At 42.8% G+C, this 27,127-nt stretch overlaps 1 protein-coding gene across 3 annotated transcripts; it reads left to right on the forward strand.

Moving 5' to 3' along the window:
• Nucleotides 1-26,827, forward strand: LOC146389484 (protein NLRC3-like). 3 transcript variants are annotated; one of them, XM_084912122.1, is made up of 8 exons: nt 12,611-12,689; nt 12,824-13,025; nt 13,179-14,973; nt 16,870-17,043; nt 17,289-17,462; nt 18,974-19,147; nt 24,738-24,784; nt 24,909-26,827. In XM_084912122.1, exons 1-8 carry the CDS (start codon nt 12,687-12,689, stop codon nt 25,433-25,435), a joined length of 3,096 nt encoding a protein of 1,031 aa, XP_084768248.1. In that variant the 5' UTR covers nt 12,611-12,686; the 3' UTR covers nt 25,436-26,827. The 3 variants fall into 3 exon arrangements, with proteins under 3 accessions (XP_084768265.1, XP_084768248.1, XP_084768256.1); XM_084912130.1 differs by lacking the exon at nt 17,289-17,462 and adding an exon at nt 24,185-24,200 and having other exon boundaries at nt 24,703-24,784; nt 24,909-26,826; XM_084912139.1 differs by lacking the exons at nt 16,870-17,043; nt 17,289-17,462; nt 18,974-19,147; nt 24,738-24,784; nt 24,909-26,827 and adding exons at nt 1-278; nt 7,765-7,775 and having other exon boundaries at nt 13,179-14,977.
• Nucleotides 26,828-27,127: the final 300 nt, after the last annotated feature.

Below are 27,127 nucleotides of genomic sequence, written 5' to 3' on the forward strand. Positions count from 1 at the left end.
GCTGTTCCTATTATTTTGTCCTGTTTCAAACATGAGAGTATTTCTTGCGTTTTTTGTTTTTATTATTGAAAGGTCTTAAATTTCAGAGTCCGCAACTAAGATCAGGTTTTCCTTGAATCCCCGATGTGGATCGCTCACTGAGTGTTTGTGGTTTACCTCTCAGAATGACTGAAGTCCACAACAAGATGATGATCGAGGAAGAGGAAGTCAGGTCTAGATTCCCATCTGTGAGGAGTGACTGGTCTAAAGATAGCAATCCAAACTTCAGTAATGAACCAGTGAGGTAAGAGAACCGTTATGAGCTGTTTTAATTTAATTCAATTCAATTCAATTTTATTTATATAGCGCCAAATCACAACAACAGTCGCCTCAAGGCGCTTTATATTGTACAGTAGATACAGAGAAAAGCCCAACAATCATATGACCCCCTATGAGCAAGCACTTTGGTGACTGTGGGAAGGAAAAACTCCCTTTTAACAGGAAGAAACCTCCAGAACCAGGCTCAGGGAGGGGCGGGGCCATCTGCTGCGACCATTTGGGGTGAGAGAAGGAAAACCGGATAAAGACATGCTGTGGAAGAGAGACAGAGATTAGTAACAAGTACAGTTTAGTTCAGAGCGGTCTATTAACACATGCTGAGTGAGAAAGGTGACTGGAAAGGAAAAACTCAATGCATCATGGGAATCCCCCAGCAGCCTACGTCTATTGCAGCATAACTAAGGGAGGATTCAGGGTCACCTGGTCCAGCCCTAACTATATGCTTTACCAAAAAGGAAAGTTTTAAGCCTAATCTTAAAAGTAGAGATAGTGTCTGTCTCCTGAATCCAAACTGGAAGCTGGTTCCACAGAAGAGGGGCCTGAAAACTGAAGGCTCTCCCTCCCATTCTACTTTTAAATACTCTAGGAACAACAAGTAGGCCTGCAGTGTGAGAGCGAAGTGCTCTAATAGGGTGATATGGTACTACAAGGTCATTAAGATAAGATGGGGCCTGATTATTTAAGACCTTGTATGTGAGGAGCAGGATTTTGAATTCTGGATTTAACAGGAAGCCAATGAAGGGAAGCCAAAACAGGAGAAATCTGCTCTCTCTTTCTAGTCCCTGTCAGGACACTTGCTGCAGCATTTTGGATTAACTGAAGGCTTTTCAGTGAGTTTTTAGGACATCCTGATAATAATGACTTACAGTCGTCCAGCCTTGAAGTAATAAATGCATGAACTAGTTTTTCAGCATCACTCTGAGACAGGATATTTCTAATTTTAGAGATGTTGCGCAAATGGAAGAAAGCAGTGTTACATCCCCCCCACCATGGTGGAGGCAAAGGCAGGAAGGAGACAGCAGCACCGGACAATCACAATCAATTGTTAGGTTGAAATAGTTAAATGTTGTCATTGTGTTATTAATTAATGAATTATTAAATTTGTAATAATTAGTTCAAACTGTAGGATCAAAGACATTCTTCTGTTTCTGTTCCCCTCCCCAGCCTGTTGAATGGTGAGGGGGGGGGCAATAGTGTAACTGTAGGCACATCCTATGTGAGGGTTCTGCTTCTTTTTTAGTGAGAAAGTTTTACTTCTTGCCATTTTCGACCTCACCTGTGTTTGTGTATGGTGAGACCGTTAGAGGGGTTAAGCCATATACAGGATGGGGGAGATGACCCTTTTGTGATCAGCAGGAAGTCACACAAACTCACACACACTCACTCACGTGCAACTACACACACACACACACACACACACACGCACACACACACACACACACACACAGTGTTTTAACCTTTTGTGACCATAGGGGGGGGTTTACAATGGGTGTTGGTGTAAACTGTGTGTCACAGAATAAAAAGGCTGCAAGCGGGGGCTGGTCTTTGGAGTGGTCTGAGATCGAGGGCAGAAGGGCTGCTCTGAGATCCTTCCCTTGCTAGCAAGTAAAACCGATCGATCGGTGGTCTGTCTTGCTTTAGAGATGGGAATAAGTCTCTAAACCAGCGCAGACCCAACACAAATGTTTGTCATAAGACAGAAGCCACCAGCTGGCCAGGGGGCTGCTCATTTGTAGTGATCCCCAGAGAGTGATTGGCCAACTGTGCCCAGACCAGCCAATAGACACATGCCAATCAACTTTGAACTGGCCACTGGTAGAGGCTTGGTAAATGGTAAATGGTAAATGGACTGGCTCCTATATAGCGCTTTTCTACTCTTCTGAGCACTCAAAGCGCTTTACACTTGGCTTTCAGGCTTGACACCTGAAAGATAAAAAGAACACAAAAGCAAAGCCACATCTCTTGGCACGTAACAGCAGTCTTACATATTTGTTTAATATGTGCATTGAAGGACATGTCTTGGTCCAAAATGACTCCAAGGTTCCTCGCAGTGTTACTGGAGGCCAAGGTAATGCCATCCAGAGTATGAATCTGGTTAGATACCATATTTCTAAGATTTTCAGGGCCGAGTATAATAACCTCAGTTTGATCTGAATTAAGAAGCAGAAAGTTAGCGGCCATCCAGGTCTTTATGTCTTTAAGACATTCCTGCAATTTAACTAATTAGTGTGTGTTATCTGGCTTCATGGACAGATAGAGCTGGGTGTCATCTGCATAGCAGTGAAAATGTATGCTATGTCTTCTAATGATGCTGCCTAACGGAAGCATGTATAATGTAAACAGAATTGGTCCTAGCACTGAACCCTGTGGAACTCCATAATTAACCTCAGTGTGTGAAGAGGACTCTCCATTTACATGAACAAATTGGAGTCTATTAGATAGATATGATACAAACCACTGCAGCACAGTACCTGTAATACCTACAGCATGTTCTAATCACTCTAATAGGATATTATGGTCGACAGTATCGAACGCTGCACTGAGGTCTAGCAGGACAAGCACAGAGATGAGTCCACTGTCAGAGGCCATAAGAAGATCATTTGTAACCTTCACTAAAGCTGTTTCTGTGCTGGTTTGGAGGAAGTAATTATTGAAGTTAACTCCGAAAGATCGATTGGAGAAAAAGAGTCTAACTTAACATCAATGGTACTAAAAGTAGCTGTAGATAATATTACATCTGTGGGATGATTATTGGTAATTTTTTCTCTAATGATTAAAATTTTATTTGTGAAGAAGTTCATGAAGTTATTACTAGTTAACGTTAAAGGGATGGTTGGCTCAATAGAGCTCTGACGTTTTGTCAGCCTGGCTACAGTGCTGAAGAGAAACCTGGGGTTGTTCTTATTTTCTTCAATCAGTGACGAATAGTAAGATGTTCTGGCTTTGCGGAGGGCTTTCTTATAAAGCAACAAACTATTTCTCAAGGCTAAATGATGATCTTCGAAATTTGTGACACGCCATTTCCTCTCCAGCTTACGAGTCATCTGCTTTAGGCTACGTGTTTGAGAATTATACCACGGAGTCAGGTACTTCTGATTTGAGGCCTTAGTTTTCACTGGAGCTACAGTATCCAGTGACATGAGGAGGTGAAATTCTTAACAAGATAATCGACCTCTGTTGGAGTAGCGTTCAGATAGCTGCTCTGCTCTATGTTGGTACAGGGCATTGAAGATGATAACAGTGGGTGGATTATATTCTTAAACTTAGTTACATCACTTTCAGAAAGACATCTACTGTGATAAAGTCTACTCTCCACTGCTGCGTAATCAATTATTGTAAATGTAAATGTTATCAGGAAATGATCAGACAGGAGAGGGTTTTCAGGAAACACTGTTAAATGTTCAGTTTCTATGCCATATGTTAAAACAAGATCTAGAGTTTCCTGCCTGTGGCCATCTCCCTGTACAACGCATCCACTTAACACACTGGTTACTGCTACAACTACACGTTTCTTTTCCAGCTATTTATTAATAAGTGACTTATGTGTGTGTATATATATATATATATATATATATATATATATATATATATATATATATATATATATATGTATATATATATGTGTGTGTGTGTGTATATATATATATATATATATACATATATATATATATATACATGTGTGTGTGTGTGTGTGTGTGTATATATATATATATATGTGTGTGTATATATATGTGTGTGTATATATATGTGTGTGTATATATATTGTACTATTCTTAGTTAGCGTATTGTCTGTCTTGTTAATGTTGGTTTATAATGGCAAAATTGGTTTTTTTTAATGTAACAAAAAAATTATTTCCCCCAGGGATCAATAAAGTATTCTGATTCTGAGTGTGATTAAAGTGGTGGGTGGGTTCTTTTACACTTTGAGAGAAGCCAATTGAGTCTAATAACAGATTAAATGCCATGTTGAGGCTGTCATTCTTAGCATCTACATGGATGTTAAAATCACCCACAATAATTATTTTATCTGAGCTGAGCACTAAATCAGATAAAAAGTCTGAGAAATCAGACAGAAACTCTGTGTAAGGCCCAGGTGGACGATAGATGATAACAAGTAAGACTGGTTTCTGAGTTTTACAGCTGGGGTGAACGAGGCTAAGCATCAGGCTTTCAAATGAATTAAAAGTCTGTCTTGGTCTTTCATTAATTAATAGGCTGGTGTGAAAAATTGCTGCCACACCGCCCCCTCGGCCTGTGCTTCGAGATTTCTGGTAGTTAGAATGACTCGGGGGTGTTGATTCATTTAAACTAACATAATCCTCCTGCTGCAACCAGGTTTTTGTAAGGCAGAGTAAATTGATTTGTTGATCAATTATTAAGTCATGTACTAACAGAGACTTAGAAGAGAGAGACCTAATATTTAATAATCCACATTTCACTGTTTTACTCTTTGGTTCAGGTGTGGATACAGTATTGTTCTTTCCTTGTGATTTTTTTATGTTTAACCCTCTCAAGGCAGACGTTGCCAATTTGCAACAGTTAAAAACTAACAACCTGATTACCCCACATACATATTTTATGAGTTTTTTTTACTCAGAAGTAACACTGCAGGACTTGGTTGTGCATTAGCAACAAAAAACTTAATTTGAGCCTGAGAGGGTTAAGTTGTTTGTTGCTGGTTTTTAGTTTGTTTTTTGTCTTTTTGGGACAGTCTCTATGGAGATGGGTTTTGGGGGGTCAGCAGGAGGAGAGAAGCTGCAGAGAGGCGTGTCAGACTGCAACTCTAGTTCCTGGTCCCAACTCTGGATAGTCATATTTTGGGGGGTTTAATAAATGTGTCCATATTTCTAGAAATGGGAGCTGCTCCATCCAAAGTGGGATGGATGCCGTCTCTCCTAACAAGACCAGGTTTCCTCCAGAAGGTTTGCCAAGTATCTATGAAGCCCACATCGTTTTTTGGACACATGCGGCTAAACATGTCACTCCTGGTCTGATTGGGGAGAGGACCAGAGAAAAATACAGAGTCCGACATTGTTTTGGCAAACTTACACACCGATTCAATATTGATTTTAGTGACCTCCGATTGGCGTAACCGGGTGTCACTACTGCCGGCGTGAATTATGATTTTACTGAATTTCCGCTTACCCTCAGCCAGCAGTTTTAAATTTCCCTCAACGTCGCCTGCTCTGGCCCCTGGAAGACAATTGACTATGGTTGTCTATGTCTATGTCTATGGTGTCTCTAGCTTCACATGTCTGAGAACAGAATCACCAATTACCAGAGTTTGACCCCCGGCGGGTGTGTCGCCGAGTTGGGAAAAACGGTTAGACACATGAACAGGTTGGTGGTGTACCTGGGGCTTCTGTTTAAGACTATGCTTCCTCCTCACCGTCACCCAGCCACCCTCTTTCCCCAGCTGCTTGGGGTATGCCGGGGAACAGCTAGCGGTGCCTACGCGATCTTTGGCTGCACCAGCTACAGGGGCCCGGCTAGCTACGGGTGAATGAAGGGTGTGAAGCTGAATCTCCAATTCAGTAATCCTGGCCTCCAGAACTGAAAATATGATACATTTGTTATAATTATCATTACTGCTAAAGGAGGCCGAGGAGTAACTAAACATCTGACACAATGAGCAGGAAAGTGCAGGAGGGACAGGTGAAGAGGCCATGCTGCAAGCGAGTTGGCTATGAGCTAAGCTAAGCTAGCGAAACAGTAAAGACACAGTGAGTAAATACTTTGGCTGTAAATTAGGTAGCTAGTACACAGAGAGTGTGCTTCGGATGAAGCATGTGAAGATTATAATATGAAGAAGAAGTTATCTAAAAGTTTTTAATTAAATTGCTAAGCAGATAAGCTACTCAGAAACACCACTGTGTTTGAGCAGGAACAGGAAGTGATACTCTACTGCAGAGAGAGCGAACACCAAGTGACAGCTCCACCCTAAGGTCCAAATGCATTTAGATGTTTGTGTTTTCCCTTTTTGTGCCTGTCCGTGAATCGCTACCTTATCGTGGTCGAGGGGTTTGCGTGTCCCAGGGATCCCAGGGGCTATGTTGTCTGGGGGCTTTTGCCCCCTGGTAGGGTCTCCCATGGCAAATTGGTCCTGGGTGAGGGACCAGACAAAGAGCGAATCAGAAGACCCTTATGCAGAGAACATCGAGGGAACAGTTTACCCTGCCCGGGATAGGGTTACCGGGGCCCCGCCCTAGAGCCAGGCCCGGGGAGGGTGCCCGAGGGCGAGCGTCTGGTGGCCGGGCCTTAGTCCATGGGGCCCGGCCGGGCCTTAGTCCATGGGGCCCGGCCGGGCACAGCCCGAAGAGGAGACATGGGCCCATCCTCCCGCAGGCCCACCACCCGCAGGAGGCACCATAGGGGTCGGGTGCATTGTGTGCCGGGTGGCGGCCAGGAGCGGAGGCCCTGGCGGACTGATCCCCGGCTGCCAAGACTGGCAATAGGGACATGGAATGTCACCTCTCTGGTGGGGAAGGAGCCTGAGGTAGTGCATGAGGTTGAGAGGTACCGGCTAGATATAGTCGGGCTCACCTCTACGCGTGGCTTGGGCTCTGGAACCAGTCTCCTGGAGAGGGGCTGGACTCTGTCTCAGTCTGGAGTTGCCCCTGGTGAGAGGCGGCGGGTTGGGTATTCTAATATCCCCTCGGCTTGCTGCCGGTACGTTGGGGTTTTTCCCAGTGGATGAGAGGGTTTGTTCCCTGCGCCTTAGGGTCGGGGAACGGGTCCTGACTGTCATCTGCGCTTATGCGCCGAGTGGCAGTTCAGAGTACCCAGCCTTCTTAGAGTCCCTGGGGGGGGGTGCTGGAAGGTGCTCCACCTGGAGACTCTGTTGTCCTCCTGGGAGACTTCAATGCTCACGTGGATAACGACAGCGAGACCTGGAGGGGCGTGATTGGGAGGAACAGCCTCCCTGATCTGAACCCGAGCGGTGTTTTGTTATTGGACTTCTGTGCAAATCACAGTTTTGCCATAACAAACACCTTGTTCGAACATAAGAGTGTCCATAAGTGCACGTGGCACCAGGACGCTCTAGGCCGTAGGTCGATGATTGATTTTGTAATCGTATCACCAGACCTGCGACCATATGTTCTGGACACTCGGGTAAAGAGAGGGGCTGAGCTGTCAACTGATCACCACCTAGTGGTGAGTTGGATCAGGTGGCGGGGGAGGACGCTGGACAGACCCGGTGCACTTAAACGCGTAGTGAGGGTGTGCTGGGAACGTCTAGCAGAGGCCCCAGTCCGCGAGATCTTCAACGCACACCTCCGGTAGAGCTTCAACAGCATTCCGAGGGAGACTGGGGACATTGAGTCCGAATGGACCATGTTCAGCGTCTCCATTGCCGAAGCTGCTGCATTGAGCTGCGGCCGCAAGGTGGTTGGTGCCTGCCGTGGTGGTAATCCCCGAACCAAATGGTGGAAACCAGAGGTGAAGGGAGCCACCAGGCTGAAGGAGGAGTCCTATTGGGCTTGGTTAGCCTGTGGGACTCCGGAGGCAGCCGACAGGTATCGACAGGCCAAGCGGAATGCGGCTCGGGCAGTGGCTGAAGCAAAAACCCGGGTGTGGGAGGAGTTCGGAGAGGCCATGGAAAAAGACTTTCGGCCTGCCTCGAAGAGATTCTGGCAAACCGTCAGGCATCTCAGGAGGGGAAAGCGGTGCTCTACCTGCACTGTGTATAGTGCTGGTGGAGCGCTGCTGACGTCGACTGAGAAAATTGTCAGGCGGTGGAAGGAATACTTCAAGGACCTCCTTAATCCCACTGACACGTCTTCCGAGGAGGAAGCAGAGTCTGGGAATGAGGGGAATGACCCACCAATTTCTGGGGGCGAGGTCACTGAGGCAGTTAAACAACTCCTTGGGGGCAGAGCCCCTGATGTTGATGAGGTCCGCCCCGAGTTCCTGAAGGCTCTGGACGTTGTAGGGCTGTCCTGGTTGACACGCCTCTACAATGTTGCGTGGAGATCAGGGGCAGTACCCCTGGACTGGCAGACTGGGGTGGTGGTCCCCATCTTTAAGAAGGGAGACCGGAGGGTGTGTTCCAACTACAGGGGGATCACACTCCTCAGCCTCCCTGGGAAAGTCTATGCCAGGGTGCTGGAAAGGAGAGTTTGTCCGCTAGTCGAACCTCGGAGGAACAATGCGGTTTTCGTCCTGGTCGCCGAACACTGGACCAGCTCTTTATCCTCTCGAGGATACTTGAGGGTGCATGGGAGTTTGCCAAACCAGTCTACATGTGTTTTGTGGACTTGGAGAAGGCATTCGACCGTGTCCCTCGGGGTGTCCTGTGGGAGGTGTTGCGGGAGTATGGGGTGTCTGGCCCATTGCTACGGGCCATTCGATCCCTATACAACCGTTGCAAGAGCTTGGTTCGCATTGCCGGCAATAAGTCGGACTCGTTTCCGGTGGGTGATGGGCTCCGCCAGGGCTGCCCTTTGTCACCGGTTCTGTTCATAATTTTTATGGACAGGATTTCTAGGCGCAGCCAAGTGGCGGAGGGCTTTCACTTTGGTGGCCTCAGAATCTCATCTCTGCTTTTTGCGGATGATGTGGTTCTGTTGGCTTCATCGGGTGGGGGCCTCCAGCTCGCACTGGAACGGTTCGCAGCCGAGTGGGAAGCAGCGGGAATGAGGATCAGCACCTCCAAATCTGAGGCCATGGTTCTCAGCCGGAAAAGGGTGGAGTGCCCACTTCGGGTCGGGGATGAGTTCCTGCCCCAAGTGGAGGAGTTCAAGTATCTCGGGGTCTTGTTCGCGAGTGATGGGAGAAGGGAGCCGGAGATCGACAGACGGATTGGGGCTGCAGCTGCAGTAATGCGGACGCTGCACCAGTCCGTCGTGGTGAAGAGGGAGCTGAGTGTAAAAGCGAAGCTCTCAATTTACCGGTCGATCTACGTCCCTACCCTCACCTATGGCCACAAGCTGTGGGTAGTGACCGAAAGAACGAGATCGCGGATACAAGCGGCAGAAATGAGCTTCCTCCGAAGGGTGGCTGGCCTCTCCCTTAGAGATAGGGTGAGAAGTTCGGCCATCCGGGAGGGGCTCAGAGTAGAGCGGCTGCTGCTCCACATCGAAAGGAGCCAGCTGAGGTGGTTCGGGCATCTGACAAGGATGCCTCCTGGGCGCCTCCTGGGTGAGGTGTTCCGGGCATGTCCCACCGGGAGGAGGCCCCGGGGCAGACCCAGGACACGCTGGAGAGATTATATCTCTCGGCTGGCCTGGGAACGCCTTGGTGTTCCCCCAGATAAGCTGGAGGAGGTGGCTGGGGAGAGGGAGGTCTGGGCCTCTCTGCTTAGGCTGCTGCCCCCGCGACCCGGCCTCGGATAAAGCGGATGAAGATGGATGGATGGATGGATGGTGTTTTCCTGGATAAATATAAGCTGAATGATCCTCAGAAGTTTACAAAGGTTAACACAAAAGAAAACAGTTAAACAAGACATCTTATATTTTCCAACCTGTACAGTCTGGGGTCTACCAGTGAGGAAGTCCAGGATCCAGTTGTAGGTGTAGGTGCTGAGTCTGAGGTCCACCTTGCTAATCAGCTCATGGGGGATGACAGTGTTGAAAGCTGAGCTGAAATGAATGAACAGCATTCTTATGTGGGCGTTACGTTGATCCAAGTGTATAGGGCTGAGCGGACTGCCAATGAGATCGCAGTGTCCGTTGATCGGTGTGGAATGCAAACTGTAGTGGGTCCAGTTTGGGGGGAAACTGGTTCTTGATGTAACTCAGGACTAGCTGGTCAAAGCATTTCATGATAATTGGAGTAAGTGCTACTGGGCTGTAGTCTTTAAGCTCTGAGGCTGTAGCTGTCCTTGGTACAGGTCTGATGGTGGTAATTTTAAAGCACTGTGGCACAACAGCTTGGATCAGGGAAAATTTAGGATAATTTGTATACTTAAAGATAAAAACTGTAGAATCAGTTTTCGATAAATATTTATTGAACACATTAAAACAATGTTTTTAAAACATAAATATGAATAAAAACAGACAGGTATATTATTCCAGAAAAAATAATATTTAACTTTAAATATTTTGCTCTCCATAAAAATATATCCTGTCAAAATTATGCAAGTTAGAAATATGAACATGCTGCCAAAAACCCCAGAAAAAATAAATGAAAATTGTGCTTTTAAGTAAACACTAAAATAACAACAAATCAAAACAATGAGATTTTCTTGCTTTTGAGATTTTCTTATTCCATTGTTATTCCATTTTATAAAAAATAAAATAAACTTAAAATATTTTGCTCTTCATAAAAATATCTCCTGTCAAAATGATACAAATTCAAAATATGACGATGATGCAAAAAAACAAAACACAACTGGAAATATAAATAACATTTCTGCTTTTCAGTAAAAGTTAAAATAACAACAAATCATAAGATTCAGTTTTCTTTGCTCTTATGTCATTTTGTCAGAGCTTGATGCTTAGCATCCTTTTTTGGCAACAAGTTCATTTAGGTTTGGTGTGAGGTCTTGTGCTGTAGAGCTCCTCGGGATGGACTGCAGGTGTTCATCAGTGAGATGACTCCTGTGTGCTGTTTTGTTAATCTTCATCACTGAAAACAGCTTCTCACACAGATATGTGCCAACAAACATACACAAGGTTCGAGTCGCATGTAGACGGAGCTGGGGCATTGCTTCGGAAATGGAACGAATAAACTGTGCGGGCCCTTCAGTGTCGTACTTTGCCTTGAGTGTCCCATTACACTGCAGCTCAATCAGCTCCATCTGTAAATGGGTTGCGAAGCAGCTTGAAATTCTCTTTTTGTGCTTCAAAGTCACCAAAGCGCCAACGGACCTCTGTATGATAAGGAATGTCGGCAAACTCTGAATCTATTTCCCGCATAAAAGACTGAAATTGATGGTGATTTAAACCTTTACCTCAGATAAAATTTACGGTTTGCTTTACGGTGATCATTACATGCTCCATTTTTAGGACTTTACCACACAGCATTTCCTGGTGTATGATGCAGTGATATGCTGTTAACTCACCGGTACAGTTCTCCTCCTGCATCTTTACTCACATCCTGCCGACTAGTCCACTTTTTTCATCTGTTGTAAGTCAGTAAGGCAGTTTCATGTCAATTTAACTTTGACATACATTTTTAAAAATGTCTTATCCTGTTGTTGTCCCGTGCATTGATTTAATGTCCAATATTTCCTCTGTAATGCGCAAATTGGAGTCTAATCCACAGATGAAGATGGCCAGCTGTGCAATGTCCATCATGTCTGTACTTTCATCCACAGCAAGAGAGTATTTAATAATGTTTTTGCTTCTTTCACACAACTGTGTTCTTAAATCAGTGGCCATCTCACAAACCCGATCAGCAATCGTATTTCTCCTCAGCCTGCCAAAATCTGCGTTTTGTCTGGACACAAGACGTCGCACACCTTCATCATGCAGCTCTTCAGAAACTCTCCCTCTCTAAATGGCCGGGCTGATTTGGCTATCTCCTCTGCTACAGTAAAACTTACAGTAAAACAACAGCTTCACTTTGTCATTTTGCTCTGGTGAAAAATGTCTGCTGAAATGTCAGATTCTTCTTTAGCTCTTCTACTTTCTGTATTTTCTGCCCTGCATTTAGGTTTTTCAGCTTATCCTGATATTTTGTCTCGTAGTGCCGTCTTAAATAAAATTCCTTAAATACAGCCACATTAGCTCCACAAATAAGACACAAGTTTACCAGCAATGTCTGTAAACATATATTCAGTCACCCACCAGTGCTGAAAGGCTCTGCTTTCAGAATCAACTTTTCTCTTCGCCATTGTGAGGGGCTAGCTTCGCAATAACAGAACGTTGACTTGATTGGCGCGGGAATGTTCCCAGGTAGCCTAGCATTTGGCATGGAGGCTGTAGTGCTGCATTATCGGATCTGTAGTTTGTGTGTTATTAACGCCTCATATGGCCAGGCCATGCATAACAATATAATAAATCTATATAAAATGATCTTGCAGGCGGGATATAAATGTACGCTATGTGCGATATAAAAGAGACAGATTGGAGAGAGGAGAGCCGGAGGTGTGGCGCCTGATCTGGCATCCCACACCTCCCCGCCGGATCAGGTTGGAAGCTCTACCTGGCTGCTGCATCCCAGAAAAGGGAAAAAAGAGCAGAGGGGAGAAGAGCGGAGCATTTTTACAGTCCTCTGTTAGGTTTCTCTACCAAGAGGTTAACTGCACAGCCCTCAAGAGGACCTGAGACAGCTGTATCAGTTAAACTGGGTAAAAGTACTGCTAGGTCGTTATCCTGTGAACTAATTCTTCGTGATTCCTCCACAGAGCAGACCAGGAGAGCTCAGACGTTCCCAGTGGTCAGTCTGCCCAGCAGCATCAAACACAGCTGGTCTCCATATTTATGGTCTGTACATGTAAAACAACTACTTTTACATCTATTGTGTTCACAGTCATCTCCATGCTGCTCTTTGTAGAGATCTGATGTTTGGCTCCATGATTTCAGTCTGATTGGCTCATTCATAAAGTATTCTGTTCCAGCTGCTGGAGAACAACATCATCACTTTTGTGAAGGACGAGCTGAAGAAGATCCAGAAGGTTCTGAGTCCAGATTACCCAGAATGCTTTGAGAGTCAGAGGGAGGATGAGCGGAAGCAAAGCAGCAGAGAAGCATTTGTGAAGATACCACTGGACTTTCTGAGAAGAATGAAGCAGGAGGAGCTAGCTGAATGTCTGCAGAGCAGTGAGAGGATTTTTTAAAATTTAAGCTGCTGGATGAATCAAACATTTAGTAATGTTTTAAGAGATGGACCAACATGTATTCAGTCAGTTATTGGGGACATTTTGTAAAACATGAAGTGATTGTTGATAATGTCTTTTTACTATTGTTATTCAGAGCTTCAAGCTGCAGTTTGTCATCGTAACCTTAAATCTGCACTGAGGAAGAAGTTCCAGTGTGTGTTTGAGGGGATCGCTAAAGCAGGAAACCCAACCCTTCTGAATCAGATCTACACAGAGCTCTACATCACAGAGGGAGGGACTGCAGATGTCAATGATGAACATGAGGTCAGACAGATTGAAACAGCATCCAGGAAAACCGACAGATCAGAAACAAGAATCAGACAAGAAGACATCTTTAAATCCTCACCTGGAAGAGATGAACCAATCAGAACAGTGCTGACAAGGGGAGTGGCTGGCATTGGGAAAACAGTCTTAACACAGAAATACACCCTGGACTGGGCTGAAGACAAAGCCAACCAGGACATCCAGTTCATATTTCCATTCACTTTCAGAGAGCTGAATGTGCTGAAAGAGGAAAAGTTCAGCTTGGTGGAACTTGTTCATCACTTCTTTACTGAAACCAAAGAAGCAGGAATCTGCAGCTTTGAAGACTTCCAGGTTGTGTTCATCTTTGATGGTCTGGATGAGTGTCGACTTCCTCTGGACTTCCACAAAACTACAATCTTAACTGACCCTAGAAAGTCCACCTCAGTGGATGTGCTGCTGATAAATCTCATCAGGGGGAAACTGCTTCCCTCTGCTCGCCTCTGGATAACCACACGACCTGCAGCAGCCAATCAGATCCCTCCTGACTGTGTTGACATGGTGACAGAGGTCAGAGGGTTCACTGACCCACAGAAGGAGGAGTACTTCAGGAAGAGATTCAGAGATGAGGAGCAGGCCAGCAGGATCATCTCCCACATCAAGACATCACGAAGCCTCCACGTCATGTGCCACATCCCAGACTTCTGCTGGATCACTGCTACAGTTTTGGAGGATGTGCTGGAAACCAGAGAGGGAGGACAGCTGCCCAAGACCCTGACTGAGATGTACATCCACTTCCTGGTGGTTCAGGCCAAAGTGAAGAAGGTCAAGTATGATGGAGGAGCTGAGACAGATCCACACTGGAGTCCAGAGAGCAGGAAGATGATTGAGTCTCTGGGAAAACTGGCTTTTGATCAGCTGCAGAAAGGAAACCTGATCTTCTATGAATCAGACCTGACAGAGTGTGGCATTGATATCAGAGCAGCCTCAGTGTACTCAGGAGTGTTCACACAGATCTTTAAAGAGGAGAGAGGACTGTACCAGGACAAGGTGTTCTGCTTCATCCATCTGAGTGTTCAGGAGTTTCTGGCTGCTGTTCATGTCCACCTGACCTTCATCAACTCTGGACTCAATCTCCTGGAAGAACAACAGACAGCCTCCCAGAAGTCTGAAACAGGAGAATCTGCAGAGAAGTTCTACCAGAGTGCTGTGAACAAGGCTTTACAGAGTCCAAATGGACACCTGGACTTGTTCCTCCGCTTCCTCCTGGGTCTTTCACTGCAGACCAGTCAGACTCTCCTACGAGGTCTGCTGACACGGATAGGAAGTAGCTCACAGACCAATCAGGAAACAGTTCAGTACATCAAGAAGAAGCTCAGTGAGAATCTATATGCAGAGAAAAGCATCAATCTGTTCCACTGTCTGAATGAACTGAATGATCGTTCTCTAGTGGAGGAGATCCAACAGTCCCTGAGATCAGGAAGTCTCTCCACAGATAAACTGTCTCCTGCTCACTGGTCAGCTCTGGTCTTCATCTTACTGTCATCAGAAAAAGATCTAGATGTGTTTGACCTGAAGAAATACTCTGCTTCAGAGGAGGCTCTTCTGAGGCTGCTGCCAGTGGTCAAAGCCTCCAACAAAGCCATGTAAGAAAATATATACTTATTCCTTTACTTTTAAAATGTTTATTATTGGTGGGTGGAACCAAAGATCTCCAATGTGGACTTATCAGACTAAAGCACAGATTTCCACTGGTCTAATGTCCATTCGTTGTGTTTCTTGGTCCAAACAAATATCCGTTTTTTAGACCATTCATTTCAGTCGAGGCTCCCCAGTATATCTCTGACCTGTTGAAACCTCATACTTCATCCCGAGCACTTAGGTCGTCAGGTCAGAGGTTACTTGGTGGTCCCACGTACTAGGTTTCAAACACGTGGGGATCGGGTTTTTCAGGCACTGGCACCAAGGCTGTGAAACTCCCTGCCGTGGTCTTTATGTTGTCTAGACTCCATTGACTCCTTTAAAAAGCAGCTGAAGACATTTTTATACAAACGAGCTTTTAATTATTTTTTTCACTGTTTTATATTATTTTATTTGTATCTCTGATTTTATTGTGAAGCATCTTGTGATTTTTATTTGTGAAATGTGCTATATAAATACATTTTACTTACTTACTAATAGGGGTGTGCGATATAAACGATATATGATAGAAACGATATAAATTTGGCCAACGATAGAGATTTTGACTATACCGCTCTATCGCGATAGCGCATGTTGATGATGTCATCAAGCTGCGCCTGTTTTGGTCGAAAGAATCGCAGAGGCTATAACCATTATCATCTGCAAATTATGCCAGGTAACAGTCATAGCAAAGAGATGAAACACTTTTGAAATATGGGGAAAGCCAAAAACTGCGCTTCCTCCACTTCCGTAAAATTGATTCATTAATGTTGAATTCTGTCACAGCTGTACTATTCCCATGTTGTTGCAGTGAATTAATAACTAACCTCGTATTGTGGATGAATAATCTCAGTTGTTCTCCTGACGTTTGCCCCGTGTATAGCATCCTGCTATACGATTGCATTTGTCCCTAACCACCAGAATCCCTCACGTTAACTTTTATCGATTGGAAAAAAAGTTGGTGTTCATCCTCCAGCTTCACTGTGCTAATGTTATGCTAACATAGCTGTGTCGCTAGCAATCACGTAGCACAACATTATATACCAGGTAGTCCAACTTCAGTAACCCTACAAACGCCACTGCTGTTTAATTTTCTGTCTTCATTTATGTTGGAAGTGGTAGCAGAGCTGTACGTTTTAATTAGTTTCAAAAATCTCTCAGTCAGAACATGGTATGTCATGTTTAGGTGGAAACTAGCGGGCTAACTTCCTGTTAACTTCTAACTCCGTTAAATTTAATAAATTTAGTTTTCATGGATGCATGGATGTTAAACTTAATTGTTACACCTGATAAAGCAGCAACACTGATGATTTTATTAAAGATGAAATAATTTAGACCGTTTTTAACTCTTAGTGTTCGTTTGACTTTGGGACCTGAAACGGACGGAGTTTTGGACCCAGATTACTCCGCAAAGCTCCTCACTACGGCAGCCGTAATGCTCTGACAATCCGTCAAGCAGTGCGGCTTACCAAAGTTGTACTAAAACATTTTTAACAGATTTCTGCACGCCCAAATCAGTTCGAGGTCAGTAAGCACAACCAGAATTCATACATAAGGCACACTCTCGATTTTTGAGAAAATTAAAGGATTTTAAGTGTGCCTTATAGTGTGGAAAATACGTTATACAGAAGAAAAGAATATATCGTGATATATATGTTACCGCACATGCTTCAAATTATATCGCGACATGAATTTTAAGCCATATCGCCCAGCCCTACTTACTAATTAATTGTACTAGTTGCTCAGTTGCTTTTCCGTTTAGAGATATAATGGTGATTTAATGAGCAATTTTTTCCTGACATTTTAGGTTTTTTGTTAACAAGGACTTCCCTTGTACTGATTTTTGTTTCTTTTCTCTTTAGACTGAGTGGCTGTTTCCTCTCTAAGAGAAGCTGTGAAGCTTTGTCCTCAATTCTCAGCTCCCAGTCCTGTAGTCTGACAGAGTTAGACCTGAGTAACAACAATCTGCAGGATTCAGGAGTGAAGCTTCTTAATGCTGCTCTGCAGAGTCCACATTGTACACTAGAAAGTCTGAGGTCAGATTAGTGAATATTTTATTTATTTATGTTGAATTATTTTAGTTGAAAAGTAAAGATCTTTTTTTTTGTAGCTTAGCATTTTTAATATTCCTTAGTAACAGTAACCTGCCACATTTCTGTTTAAAATAAGGCAAAATTTTCAACCATTTCTGAAATATTAAATGTTGCCAGTAGTAACTGCTGATTGCATCATCAATTGTTATAAAGTCAGTGTTTTGTTTTTTTTTGTTTTTTTTTGTCAGACTGAATTTCTGTAACCTCTCAGGGAAAAGCTGTGAAGCTCTTTCCTTAGTTCTAAGCTGCCCGTCCTCCTGTCTAAGAGAGCTGAACCTGAGTGACAATGACCTTCATTATTCAGGAGCCAAATTTCTTTCTGCAGAACTGCAGAGTCTGCATTGTACTCTGAAAACTCTGAGGTCAGTGTTTAGTCATTTTCACTCCATATAATTTGTAATTTGTATCATATTCTTACTTAAAAAGCTAAGTCTTATACAATTTTAGACTCTGAATTGCTGTTTACAAATATTTTTGTAAAAGTTTGTAAAAATAAGTCTTGGAGGGTTTTTTTTCCAGATTATGTCCTTTAATGAGCATACTAAAGATTAATATAGTACTAACTTCCTGTGATTAGTATTATTACAATTTAAAACATCTAAAACACCATAATAGCCTTGGAAAACCCTGAATCACACACTTACTATTTTTAATAATAATAATGATTACTTTATTCATGCCCGTGGGGAAATTCCTCAGATCATGGAGCCGCCACTCTACCTACTGAGCTATCCCTACCCCTGACTGATATATTGCATTATTTGCAGGTTGTCCTAAAAGTTCCATGAAAAGCTTTCAGCTGATCCAAATTGCTGCAGTGAGAGTACTAAAAGGGGCTAAATGGAGAGAACATATTTCTCCCATATTAGCTTGTCTCCATATATCCATATGTCTTCATATCTGATACTCCTACATTACCCTATTGCGGCACTTCACTGTCAGACAGCTGGTTGACCTCTGGTTCCTTGAGTTTCTGAAAGTAAAATGGGAGGTGCTCCCTTCAGCTATCAACCTCCTCCCTGGTGGAACCAGCTCACAGTTTTGAATGAAAAGATAGACATTCTCTCTACTTATAAGATTAGACAGAAGACATTGGTTTATGATAAAGCAAGTGAGGGAAAAGTCAACCCTCCCTAACCCTGGAGGTCTTTTCCTGGGAAAAATGAGTTCCTCCTTCCAGCTGTAGCCAAGTACTGCTCAGTAGGATGAGTGTGATTGTTCATGTGAAGAGAAAAGTTATTAGAAAGGCAAATGAAGTCACACTCAGATATCTAATTTTTACATGCGCATGGGCGGTCAGTCCGATCTGCTCTGCTGTCAAAGTGCGCACAACAGATGTGACAGAAAAACCGCCCAGGGCTCTCAGCGCATTCTTTATTTATACTCCAAGTGAGCTTTCAAGGAAGTAGGAGTGGTATGTTCAGTATACAAAAACGTTTCCATAATAGGAGAAACCTTTAGCTTGTCTGTTGAAATAGGAGATAGCTTGGTATGTATAGAAACTTAAACATTTCCTTAAAAGGAGAGTGAGAGAGGGGGGTGACCGTTAACTCAGGATGTAGTATGTCACCGCATTCCTCTACACATCTGGTTCCACTTTCCTTTCCTGTGGTGGTTCCAACTCACAAGCTCTCCTATCTTAAATGAAGCTACAACTAAACAATAATCACAAAACTAAAAAATCTCTTATCAGTTCATATATGTGCTGTGATATTGTAGGGTTTCCTGCTGTACAACTTGAGACAACTGTTGTTGCTTTATAATGCTTACTCAGTTGGAATGAATAAGGGTCATTTTATCTGGAAAAAATGAAACCCGAGACCAACCTTCACTGAAGTGTTCATTGATTGATGTTTGTTTTGTGTGTCTGCAGTCTGTCAGGCTGTCTGATCACAGAGGAAGGCTGTACTTCTCTGGCCTCAGCTCTGAGCTCCAACCCCTCCCACCTGAGAGAGCTGGACCTCAGCTACAATTATCCAGGAGACTCAATAGTGAAACTGCTGGCAGCTGGTCTGAAGGATCCACAGTGGAAACTGGACACTCTCAGGTATGGAGAGAATGTCTGCTAGAGGAAGAAGAGCTGGAAACATTTCCCATGTCCTTCTCTTATTTCCTGTTTGTTTCGTGCAGATGTGAAATGAACAATCATTTACAATACATTTTATAAATGTAATATATAATACATATATAATAAGTTTTTCCTTTGCACACAACAAAAACACTCTTGTAACTGATCAAGTAGGGATAGTCATGTTGGAGGCCTCCAGCGAGAGCTTCTCCATTAACAAGCTGTATATATCTTAGTATATTTAACAGTGCAGTACTATGGTCAAAAAGTCTTTTTTTTTTTCAGTTACCCCAATTCAGGTTAGACTAATTTCTGTACAGATAGGCGTAGGACATATTTATCCTAGCTCAGTACAAACACTGGAAACAGGATAAATTGTTACACTTAAAAGAGATAAAAACCACTGAACAAAAAAATTCGGTATAAACTGACAACTACAGGGAGATGTCAACTAAAACTAATTCCACAAATAAAGGAATTTAGAGAAGACCCAGGTGGAAGATACAGAGGCAGGACGAGCTGATTGGATGTGGCTTATTGAACTGTTACTGGATGGCATTACTACGGTTATTCTAAGAGTAATTTTGAGTAAGGATTTGGATTAAGGATTACAGACTTCAGACTTGTGAAGGGACGGTAGTAGAGGTACTGAGCAACAGCCTGTATAGTTCCTCTTGCCTGTTTCTGGAAGCTTCTGACAAAGAAACCAGCCAGTGCTTGTGACCAGTTGGAACTGGATGTGAGGGTGCAGAAAGTGTTGCTGCCTTCTGGAAAGTGCGTCTAACGACCTGATGAAGAAAGTGAAGAAAACATCAAAGACTGAACAGAAGAAACTGGCAGAGGCAGTTTTTCACAAATTATCTGTGTACAGGAAACATGATTTAAGCCAAGGTTAGATTTAGTTGTACATGGGTACAGTGAGATATGATAGGCTTGATGTTGCTGTTGAAGCACCTGGCAATAGGAATATGGTTAGGTAGGGAAGCTCTCACTGTAATAAACCTTTAGAATCCTCGCAAAAAAGCTACAAGTTCACTGTTTTAAAAACATCAAAATGCCTCAAGAGTAAGAAGATAATGCTGTGTGGACACTTAAGTGCTCACATTGTACTCTGGGGAGGACAAAGAACAGATGGAAATGGTGAGGTGATTGAGCAGCTTATAGATGAGAAGGAATTAGTCAGTCTGAATGAACAGGGACTCTGGTCACTGTCAGCTTAGGGAAAGAGTCTTTGCTGGATTTAAAATCAAGATCAAGAAACACAGCAGGTTTAATATTTAGTATTTACTGTTATATTCCCATAGATCATCGTGATGTTGTTTATTGTGTTGCTCTTTTTTTTCTGCTTGTTTTCTCTTTTTTCTTTCTCAACAGGTGATCCAGGTGATTGATATATGTATTTTTGTCTGCTTATTTTGTTGGTTTTTGTTTTTTACCCTTTATCCCCGTCCCTCTTCCCCGCTGTCTTTCCCTCTTTCTTTCTCCCCTTTCTTTTCCCCAGTAATTCTGATGGCAAAAGAGCCAAACGGGACAGGCCAAAAAAAAAAAAAAAAGACAGAGCACAGCAGGAATTTAGAGCTGGGAAGTTTACCAGGAAGCAATAGTGGCAATTGATTACAATCCCATTACTTGTAAAATAGGACTTACAGCTGATTAAGAAAGAGTGAGGGGAAAAGAAAGGTGGAAGTTTGATGAGACTTAGTGGAGAATATTTAACTCTAACGTTAAGCATGGGTTAGATAATGTTAGGATGGAGGAGGACAGAGATGATATCCATGAAAGCTGACTAAGCACAGAATAAATGCAGTTCAGGAACCTGCTCCAATGAGTAGCTAAAGAGTACAGAGGATGATGGTGCCATAGTGAGATCAAGAACGTAACACAGCAGTACTGGACAGAAACAGCTTTCAGGCAGCTTAAAAGAAGCACAATATAAAAAGCTCAGTAGTAGAGAGGAAACCGTTAGGAAAACTAAAAGTACATACTTGCAGGTACTTGCTACAGTACTTTAGGAAGAACTACACCAATTCAGAATGCATGGAGTACAGTTAAGAACATATATGGAGTCGGGAAACAACAACACTATCCAGTATTAGTAGATCAAGGAGCTACAGGAAGTAAGCAGCTACAGGAAAAAGCAGAGATCCTGGTTAAAGAATTTTATCAGTAATTGAAGTGATGAAGAGACATGTGAGGAAAAAAAATAAAGGAATAAGATTGAAATGTTAAACCAGGAAAATCCTGGAGAAGAGGATTGTTCTAATAATCAGTTTTGAGTGTGTAAATTAAATGCATGAAAATGACTTCCCCTGGGAAGGATCAGGTGTGTTAGAGGATGGACTGAATGCTCTGCTGCTCTTTTACAATAAAATATGGCAGGAAGCTGGAAAGAAGCTCTAATAATTCCAATTGTGAAACCAAGGAAAGACCTCACTAAGGCTACGTTCACACTGCAAGTCTTAATGCTCAATTCCGATTTTTTGATCAAATCCGATTTTTTTGTCTGCTTGTTCACACTACAAATAAAATGCGACAGCAAACGCGCTCTAGTGTGAACGCTCAAAGCGGCCCGCATGCGCAAAAGAAGATGTCACACACAACGCGCTCTGTTTAGACCCAGAGCAAACAATATTGTTTGACTGATGGCCTTTAATATAAAGACTTCGGACTTCACGTTTCCCAATTTTTGCTTTAAGTTATTTTGTTATTTACATAATAATGTTATTTACATAATAATGTAAATAACCTAATAATGATCCTTATTGCTGTTTTAGAGAGGAGCGGTGCTTCAAAGGATAGTTGCAGATTTCTGTCAGAATCTGCAGATTATGCAGTACAAATAAAATGTTCACGTTTCTCCAACGTTGTCTTCCCAGCAGTTTCACCGGATGGCCAGAAAGCGTTCGCGATGTCTTATCGGGCGCTGATAATTGGCGTCTGTCTTGTGTCAGTGACGTAAAAGACGGATTTAATGAATTTAACTTGACCGTTCAAACAGCAGTCGCTTTCTGAAACATCGGATATGTATCGGATTCAGTACGACATACGAAAGTGACCCAGATCGGATTTGAAAATATCGGATTTGTGCCGTTCACGCTGTCATACCATGATCGGATATGGGTCGCATAGGGTCAAAAAAATCGGATTTGATGCGCTTTCGCCTGCAGTGTGAACGTAGCCTAAGACCACAGGTTATAGGCCTGTAGCTCTAATTTCTCATCTAGGGAAAGTCATGGAAAGAATGGCAGTGGACAGACTGATGTATGTGACTGAAAGAAGGCACTTGAAAGAAGTGTTTTCACCTTTTCAGGAGGGGGAGGAACACCATGGACCCAGCAGTCTGCTTAGAATCAGAGATAAGGAAAGCTCAGGGGAATAATGGATTAGTGGGGGCAGTTTTTGGATATAGGATGTAGACTACAGACCTTAAGAGTGGAGAAGTCTGTTTTTTAGAGGAGACATGTCAGATACACCTGTGTAGACTTGGACAGGTAAATGCATTAGGAGATGAGGTGTTGCTTTTATTAGCCAGCTTAAATGATGGAAAATGAATGAGTTGTTCCAGGTTAATATTTTGTGTTTGCAAACAGTATCACATACCCAGGCCTAATCTGTACATACATCCAAAATATACTGATTTTATTGGAGGATAATCCACTAACATGTTTTAATGCACAAGTTCATGTGATTTCTGTGCCGGACTACTGCCGGACTCGGTCTGTGGCTTGCTGCTGATAATAAAAAGTTAAATTTAATGCAATTCAATTTTATTTATACAATGCTAAATCACAACAACAGTCACCTCAAGGTACTTTATACTGTAAGGTAGACCGTAAAATGATCAGAATCAGGATACTTTATTAATCTCTAACGAAATTATGTGGCTCCAGTTGCTCCAAGACAACAATAGTAACAGACTGAGCTAATTAAATAAAAGAATTTATTACAAAACACTTACAAAATATAAGAAATGGCTCTAATATGCAAACATTTTTGACATTTGATAAATAAAGTGGAAACATAAAGTATAATCTTATGTAAAACATTAGGAGCTATATATAGGCGGTGCAAAATTTTGTTCTGGGTTTCTAGCAGGGGGTTGCAAGTGAAAGTAGACCTAAGTATATTAATGGCTTCTTTCCAATCCTCCTCTGTGTATTGATTATTAAGATCTTCCCATTTTTGAATAACACGACTGTACAGCTACTATGAGCATACAGTAATGAGTAAAAAGTAGAAATAAAATGAGTTTGGTCCTTTATCATTTCTTTTTGTTGCAGACAACTAAACTCCACAGTGGAGATGGTTGTTTTGTTTTTGTTTTTACCTGTCCTGTCTGGCACTGGAACTTGAAGGGACAACAGTATTAGCATTAGCGGTTAATGCTAATTCACATCAAAGTACCATTAGCTGCTAATGGCAGCTTACTTAGCATTAGCTAGTCACACTTTTCTAACACAAGGGAAAAGGGTATTAGCGTTAGCTATTCACATTGTTAAAAAGGAAGGGAAAACAATATTAGCATCAGTGGATAATGTTAATTCATTTCAAATTTGCATTAGCTGCTAACGGCGGCCTACTTAGCATTAGCTGCTGACATTGTAAATAAGCAAGGGAAAACGGTATTAGACGACTAATACTAATTCACCTCAAATTGGCATTAGCCGCTAACAGCAGCCTACTTAGCATTAGCTGCTAAGATTGTTAGAAAGCAAGGGGAAAAGGTGTCTGAAGGTTCTCAGTCATCCAGGTCATCGTAGTCTAAGGAGCTTGGAAAGAAAAGCGTCTGGACTTCTTTAGGTTACTTGAAAGGGAAGGTATTATCATTAGCTGTTTTTTCACCTTAAATTAGCATTAGCTGCTAACGGCAGCCTACTTAGCATTAGCTGCTCACATTGTTATAAAGAGAGGGAAAAAGGGGGTATAAACATTAGCTGCTAATGCTTATTCACCTCAAATTAGCTTTAGCCACTAATGACAGACTACTTATCGTTAGCTACTCACATTCATATAAAGCAAGGAAAACTGTCTTGTCATTAGTTACTAATGCTAATTCACCTCAAATTAGCAATAGCAGCTAACAACGCTAATCAGAGCAGTTAACCCTGCTAATCAGATGATAATATTCACATGACTCAACTCCTTAACTGTTATTGGTTGTGTCAGACGAGCTGTTCGGTTACCATGGTTGCGTGAGCTCTGCTTTATGTTGTCGGTGTGTACAGTACTGTATAGATGCACAGTAACAACACTGACACCAAAAGGAAAAAAAAACAGCTGGCAGCAAAGGCAGGGAGGTGTCCTTTCCAGCTTAACAGAAGAGGAATATAAAGATAGTGAAGGTGACAGTGTGAATCAGTCATATTTCATTTAATACAGTGGGGTACTGACAGATCCAGGATCAGTCCAGTCATCAGCAGTTTGATCCACATATGGATTGAAGTATATTTGTGAAAATGTTGGACTGTTCCCTTATCAGTGTCTAACAGTATGTGTATGAGAGCCATGTAATGTCCATGTGTGCATGCTGAAAGAGACTGTGCTGGTCTGACCCCCCTTCTCATTTCAGGGTGGAGCCTGCTGGAGTCCGATGGTTGAGACCAGGTCTGAGGAAGTGTAAGTGTGTTTTTATTGTGATTCATTCACATCTCTGATGGGAGGAGTCATCATCAAATTGTCAATCAATAAACAGATGATGGCTCAATAACTGCAGCTGGATTGTGTTTGTTCTCTCCATCAGATTCCTGTCAACTCACAATCGACACAAACACAGTTCACACAAAGCTCAGACTGTCTGACAACAACGGGAAGGTGACACGTGTGGAGGAGGTTCAGTCATATCCTGATCATCCAGACAGATTTGATGTTTATCCTCAGTTTCTGTGTAGAAATGGTCTGACTGGTCGCTGTTACTGGGAAGTCGAGTGGAGAGGAAACATTTATATATCAGTGAGTTACAGACAAATCGGAAGAAAAGGAAACAGTGAAGACTGTTTGTTTGGACCCAATGATCAGTCCTGGAGTTTGCACTGCGCTGGTGATGGTCCTCGTTGTGTCTGGCAAAATAAAAGATACACATCCATCTCCTGCTCCTCCTCTGTCTCTAACAGAGCAGCAGTGTATGTGGACTGTCCTGCTGGCACTCTGTCCTTCTACAGAGTCTCCTCTGACACTCTGATCCACCTCCACACCTTCAACACCACATTCACTCAAACTCTTTATCCTGGATTTAGGTTAAATCCTGGTTCCTCAGTGACACTGTGTTGAGTTGAGTGTAAAGAGTGTCCTCCTGTTAGAGAAACAATCTGACTGTTGAACAGGTAGTTCAGTCTGTACATGTCTGTCTCTTTCACTCAGAAACGCGTTTTCAGATTCATGGATATAATCAGTTGATGTTTTAAACTGTTCTAAATGATATTATGATGTCAGTAGACTCCGGAGAATACACAGTCCTAGTCTTGTTAGACCTTACCTCAGCCTTTGATACACTCAACCATACCATCCTGATAAACAGACTGAGAGACCTGGTTGGGATGTCTGGCTCTGTTCTAGACTGGTTTTCATCTTATATATCTGAAAGGAGTTTTAGTGTGTCTGCAAACCAGATCATGTCGGAACCTACAGAGTTGTTGTGTGGAGTTCCTCAGGGCTCTGTGCTGGGACCTATTCTGTTTTTAATATACATTCTTCCTTTAAGTCAGATAATACAGCAGTTTCCTGAAGTATCTTATCATCTTTTTGCTGACGATATTCAGCTATATTATTCGTTTAAGCCTGCTGAAGCTCATAAGCTCTCCAATCTGATTGACTGTTTAACCAACATTAAACAATGGCTGAACAATAACTGCTTACAGCTAAACCCGGCCAAAACAGAAACTTTGATTATTGCACCAGGCAGTGCAATACCCGACTGGGTGACTTAGGTTCCTCACTGAAACATAACCTTAGAAACTTGGGTGTCATTTTTGATGAAGCTTTTTCTTTGGAGGGACATTTAAACCAGACAGTAAGAACCTGCTTTTGAGCCTCTTTTTGAGGAACATTTCTAAACTTAGATCCATCGTGTCAACAAGTGAACTCGAGATGATAATACATGCTTTTATCTCTACAAGACTTGACTACTGTAACAGCCTGTTTACTTGTCTAAACATGAAAGGGCTAGCCCGCCCACAGGTTGTTCAAAACTCTGCAGCGAGGCTACTGACCCGCTCGAACAAGGGTGCTCATATGACCCCTGTTTTAAAGTCGCTGCACTGGCTACCAATCAGATTCAGGTTCCATTTTAAAATTCTAGTTTTAACTTTTAGAGCATTGCAGAGACAGGCACCCCCCTACATTGCTGATCTGATTCATACACATACCTCCACTCGTAACCTGAGGTCAGCAAACCAAAACCTTTTCGTGGTCCCCCACACTCGCTTTAAAACCCGAGGGGACCGATCTTTCCAAGCTGTTGCACCCAGATTGTGGAATGCACTTCCCCTATTTCTACGGGGTTTGGACTCAGTGGAGACCTTCAAAAAGCAGCTAAAGACATTTTTATTTCAAAAAGCTTTTAATTAGACCAGGGTTTTTCATGGTGTATTTTATGACTGTATTATGTTTTTACCTTGTAAAGCACTTTGTGACATATGTCTGTGAAAGGTGCTATATAAATAAAGTTTACTTACTTACTTACTAAATGATTCCTTGTAAACTTCTTCCTCTTCAGTCCTTTAAAGATGTAAACTCCCATTATTCCAGGATCCACAGGTTTTTCTGTCTTTTTCCACTCAGCGCTTCACAGTGAATACCAGTATGTTGTGTTTCTCTGAAGCTCAGTTCACAACCAGCTCCTCTGCATTTTCATCCCATTAAGAAAGAGAAATCAAACATTTGGATTCATTTTAATGAGCTCAGACTTGTTTCCATCATGGCTGAATAAGTGGACATCCAATAGTACTCAGTGTGTCAAATATT

This window comes from Perissodus microlepis, chromosome 3 (assembly GCF_051167445.1).
Source record: "Perissodus microlepis isolate ML-2025 ecotype Zambia chromosome 3, ASM5116744v1, whole genome shotgun sequence".
NCBI classification, from domain to species: Eukaryota; Metazoa; Chordata; class Actinopteri; order Cichliformes; family Cichlidae; genus Perissodus; species Perissodus microlepis.

What these genes read in the sequence shown, in the direction of transcription:
- LOC146389484 (XM_084912122.1), top strand. An exon ending in AAAGCCTCCAACAAAGCCAT is followed by an intron (nt 14,974 to 16,869) that starts GTAAGAAAATAT and finishes TTTTCTCTTTAG; the next exon opens with ACTGAGTGGCTGTTTCCTCT. An exon ending in TGTACTCTGAAAACTCTGAG is followed by an intron (nt 17,463 to 18,973) that starts GTCAGTGTTTAG and finishes GTGTGTCTGCAG; the next exon opens with TCTGTCAGGCTGTCTGATCA.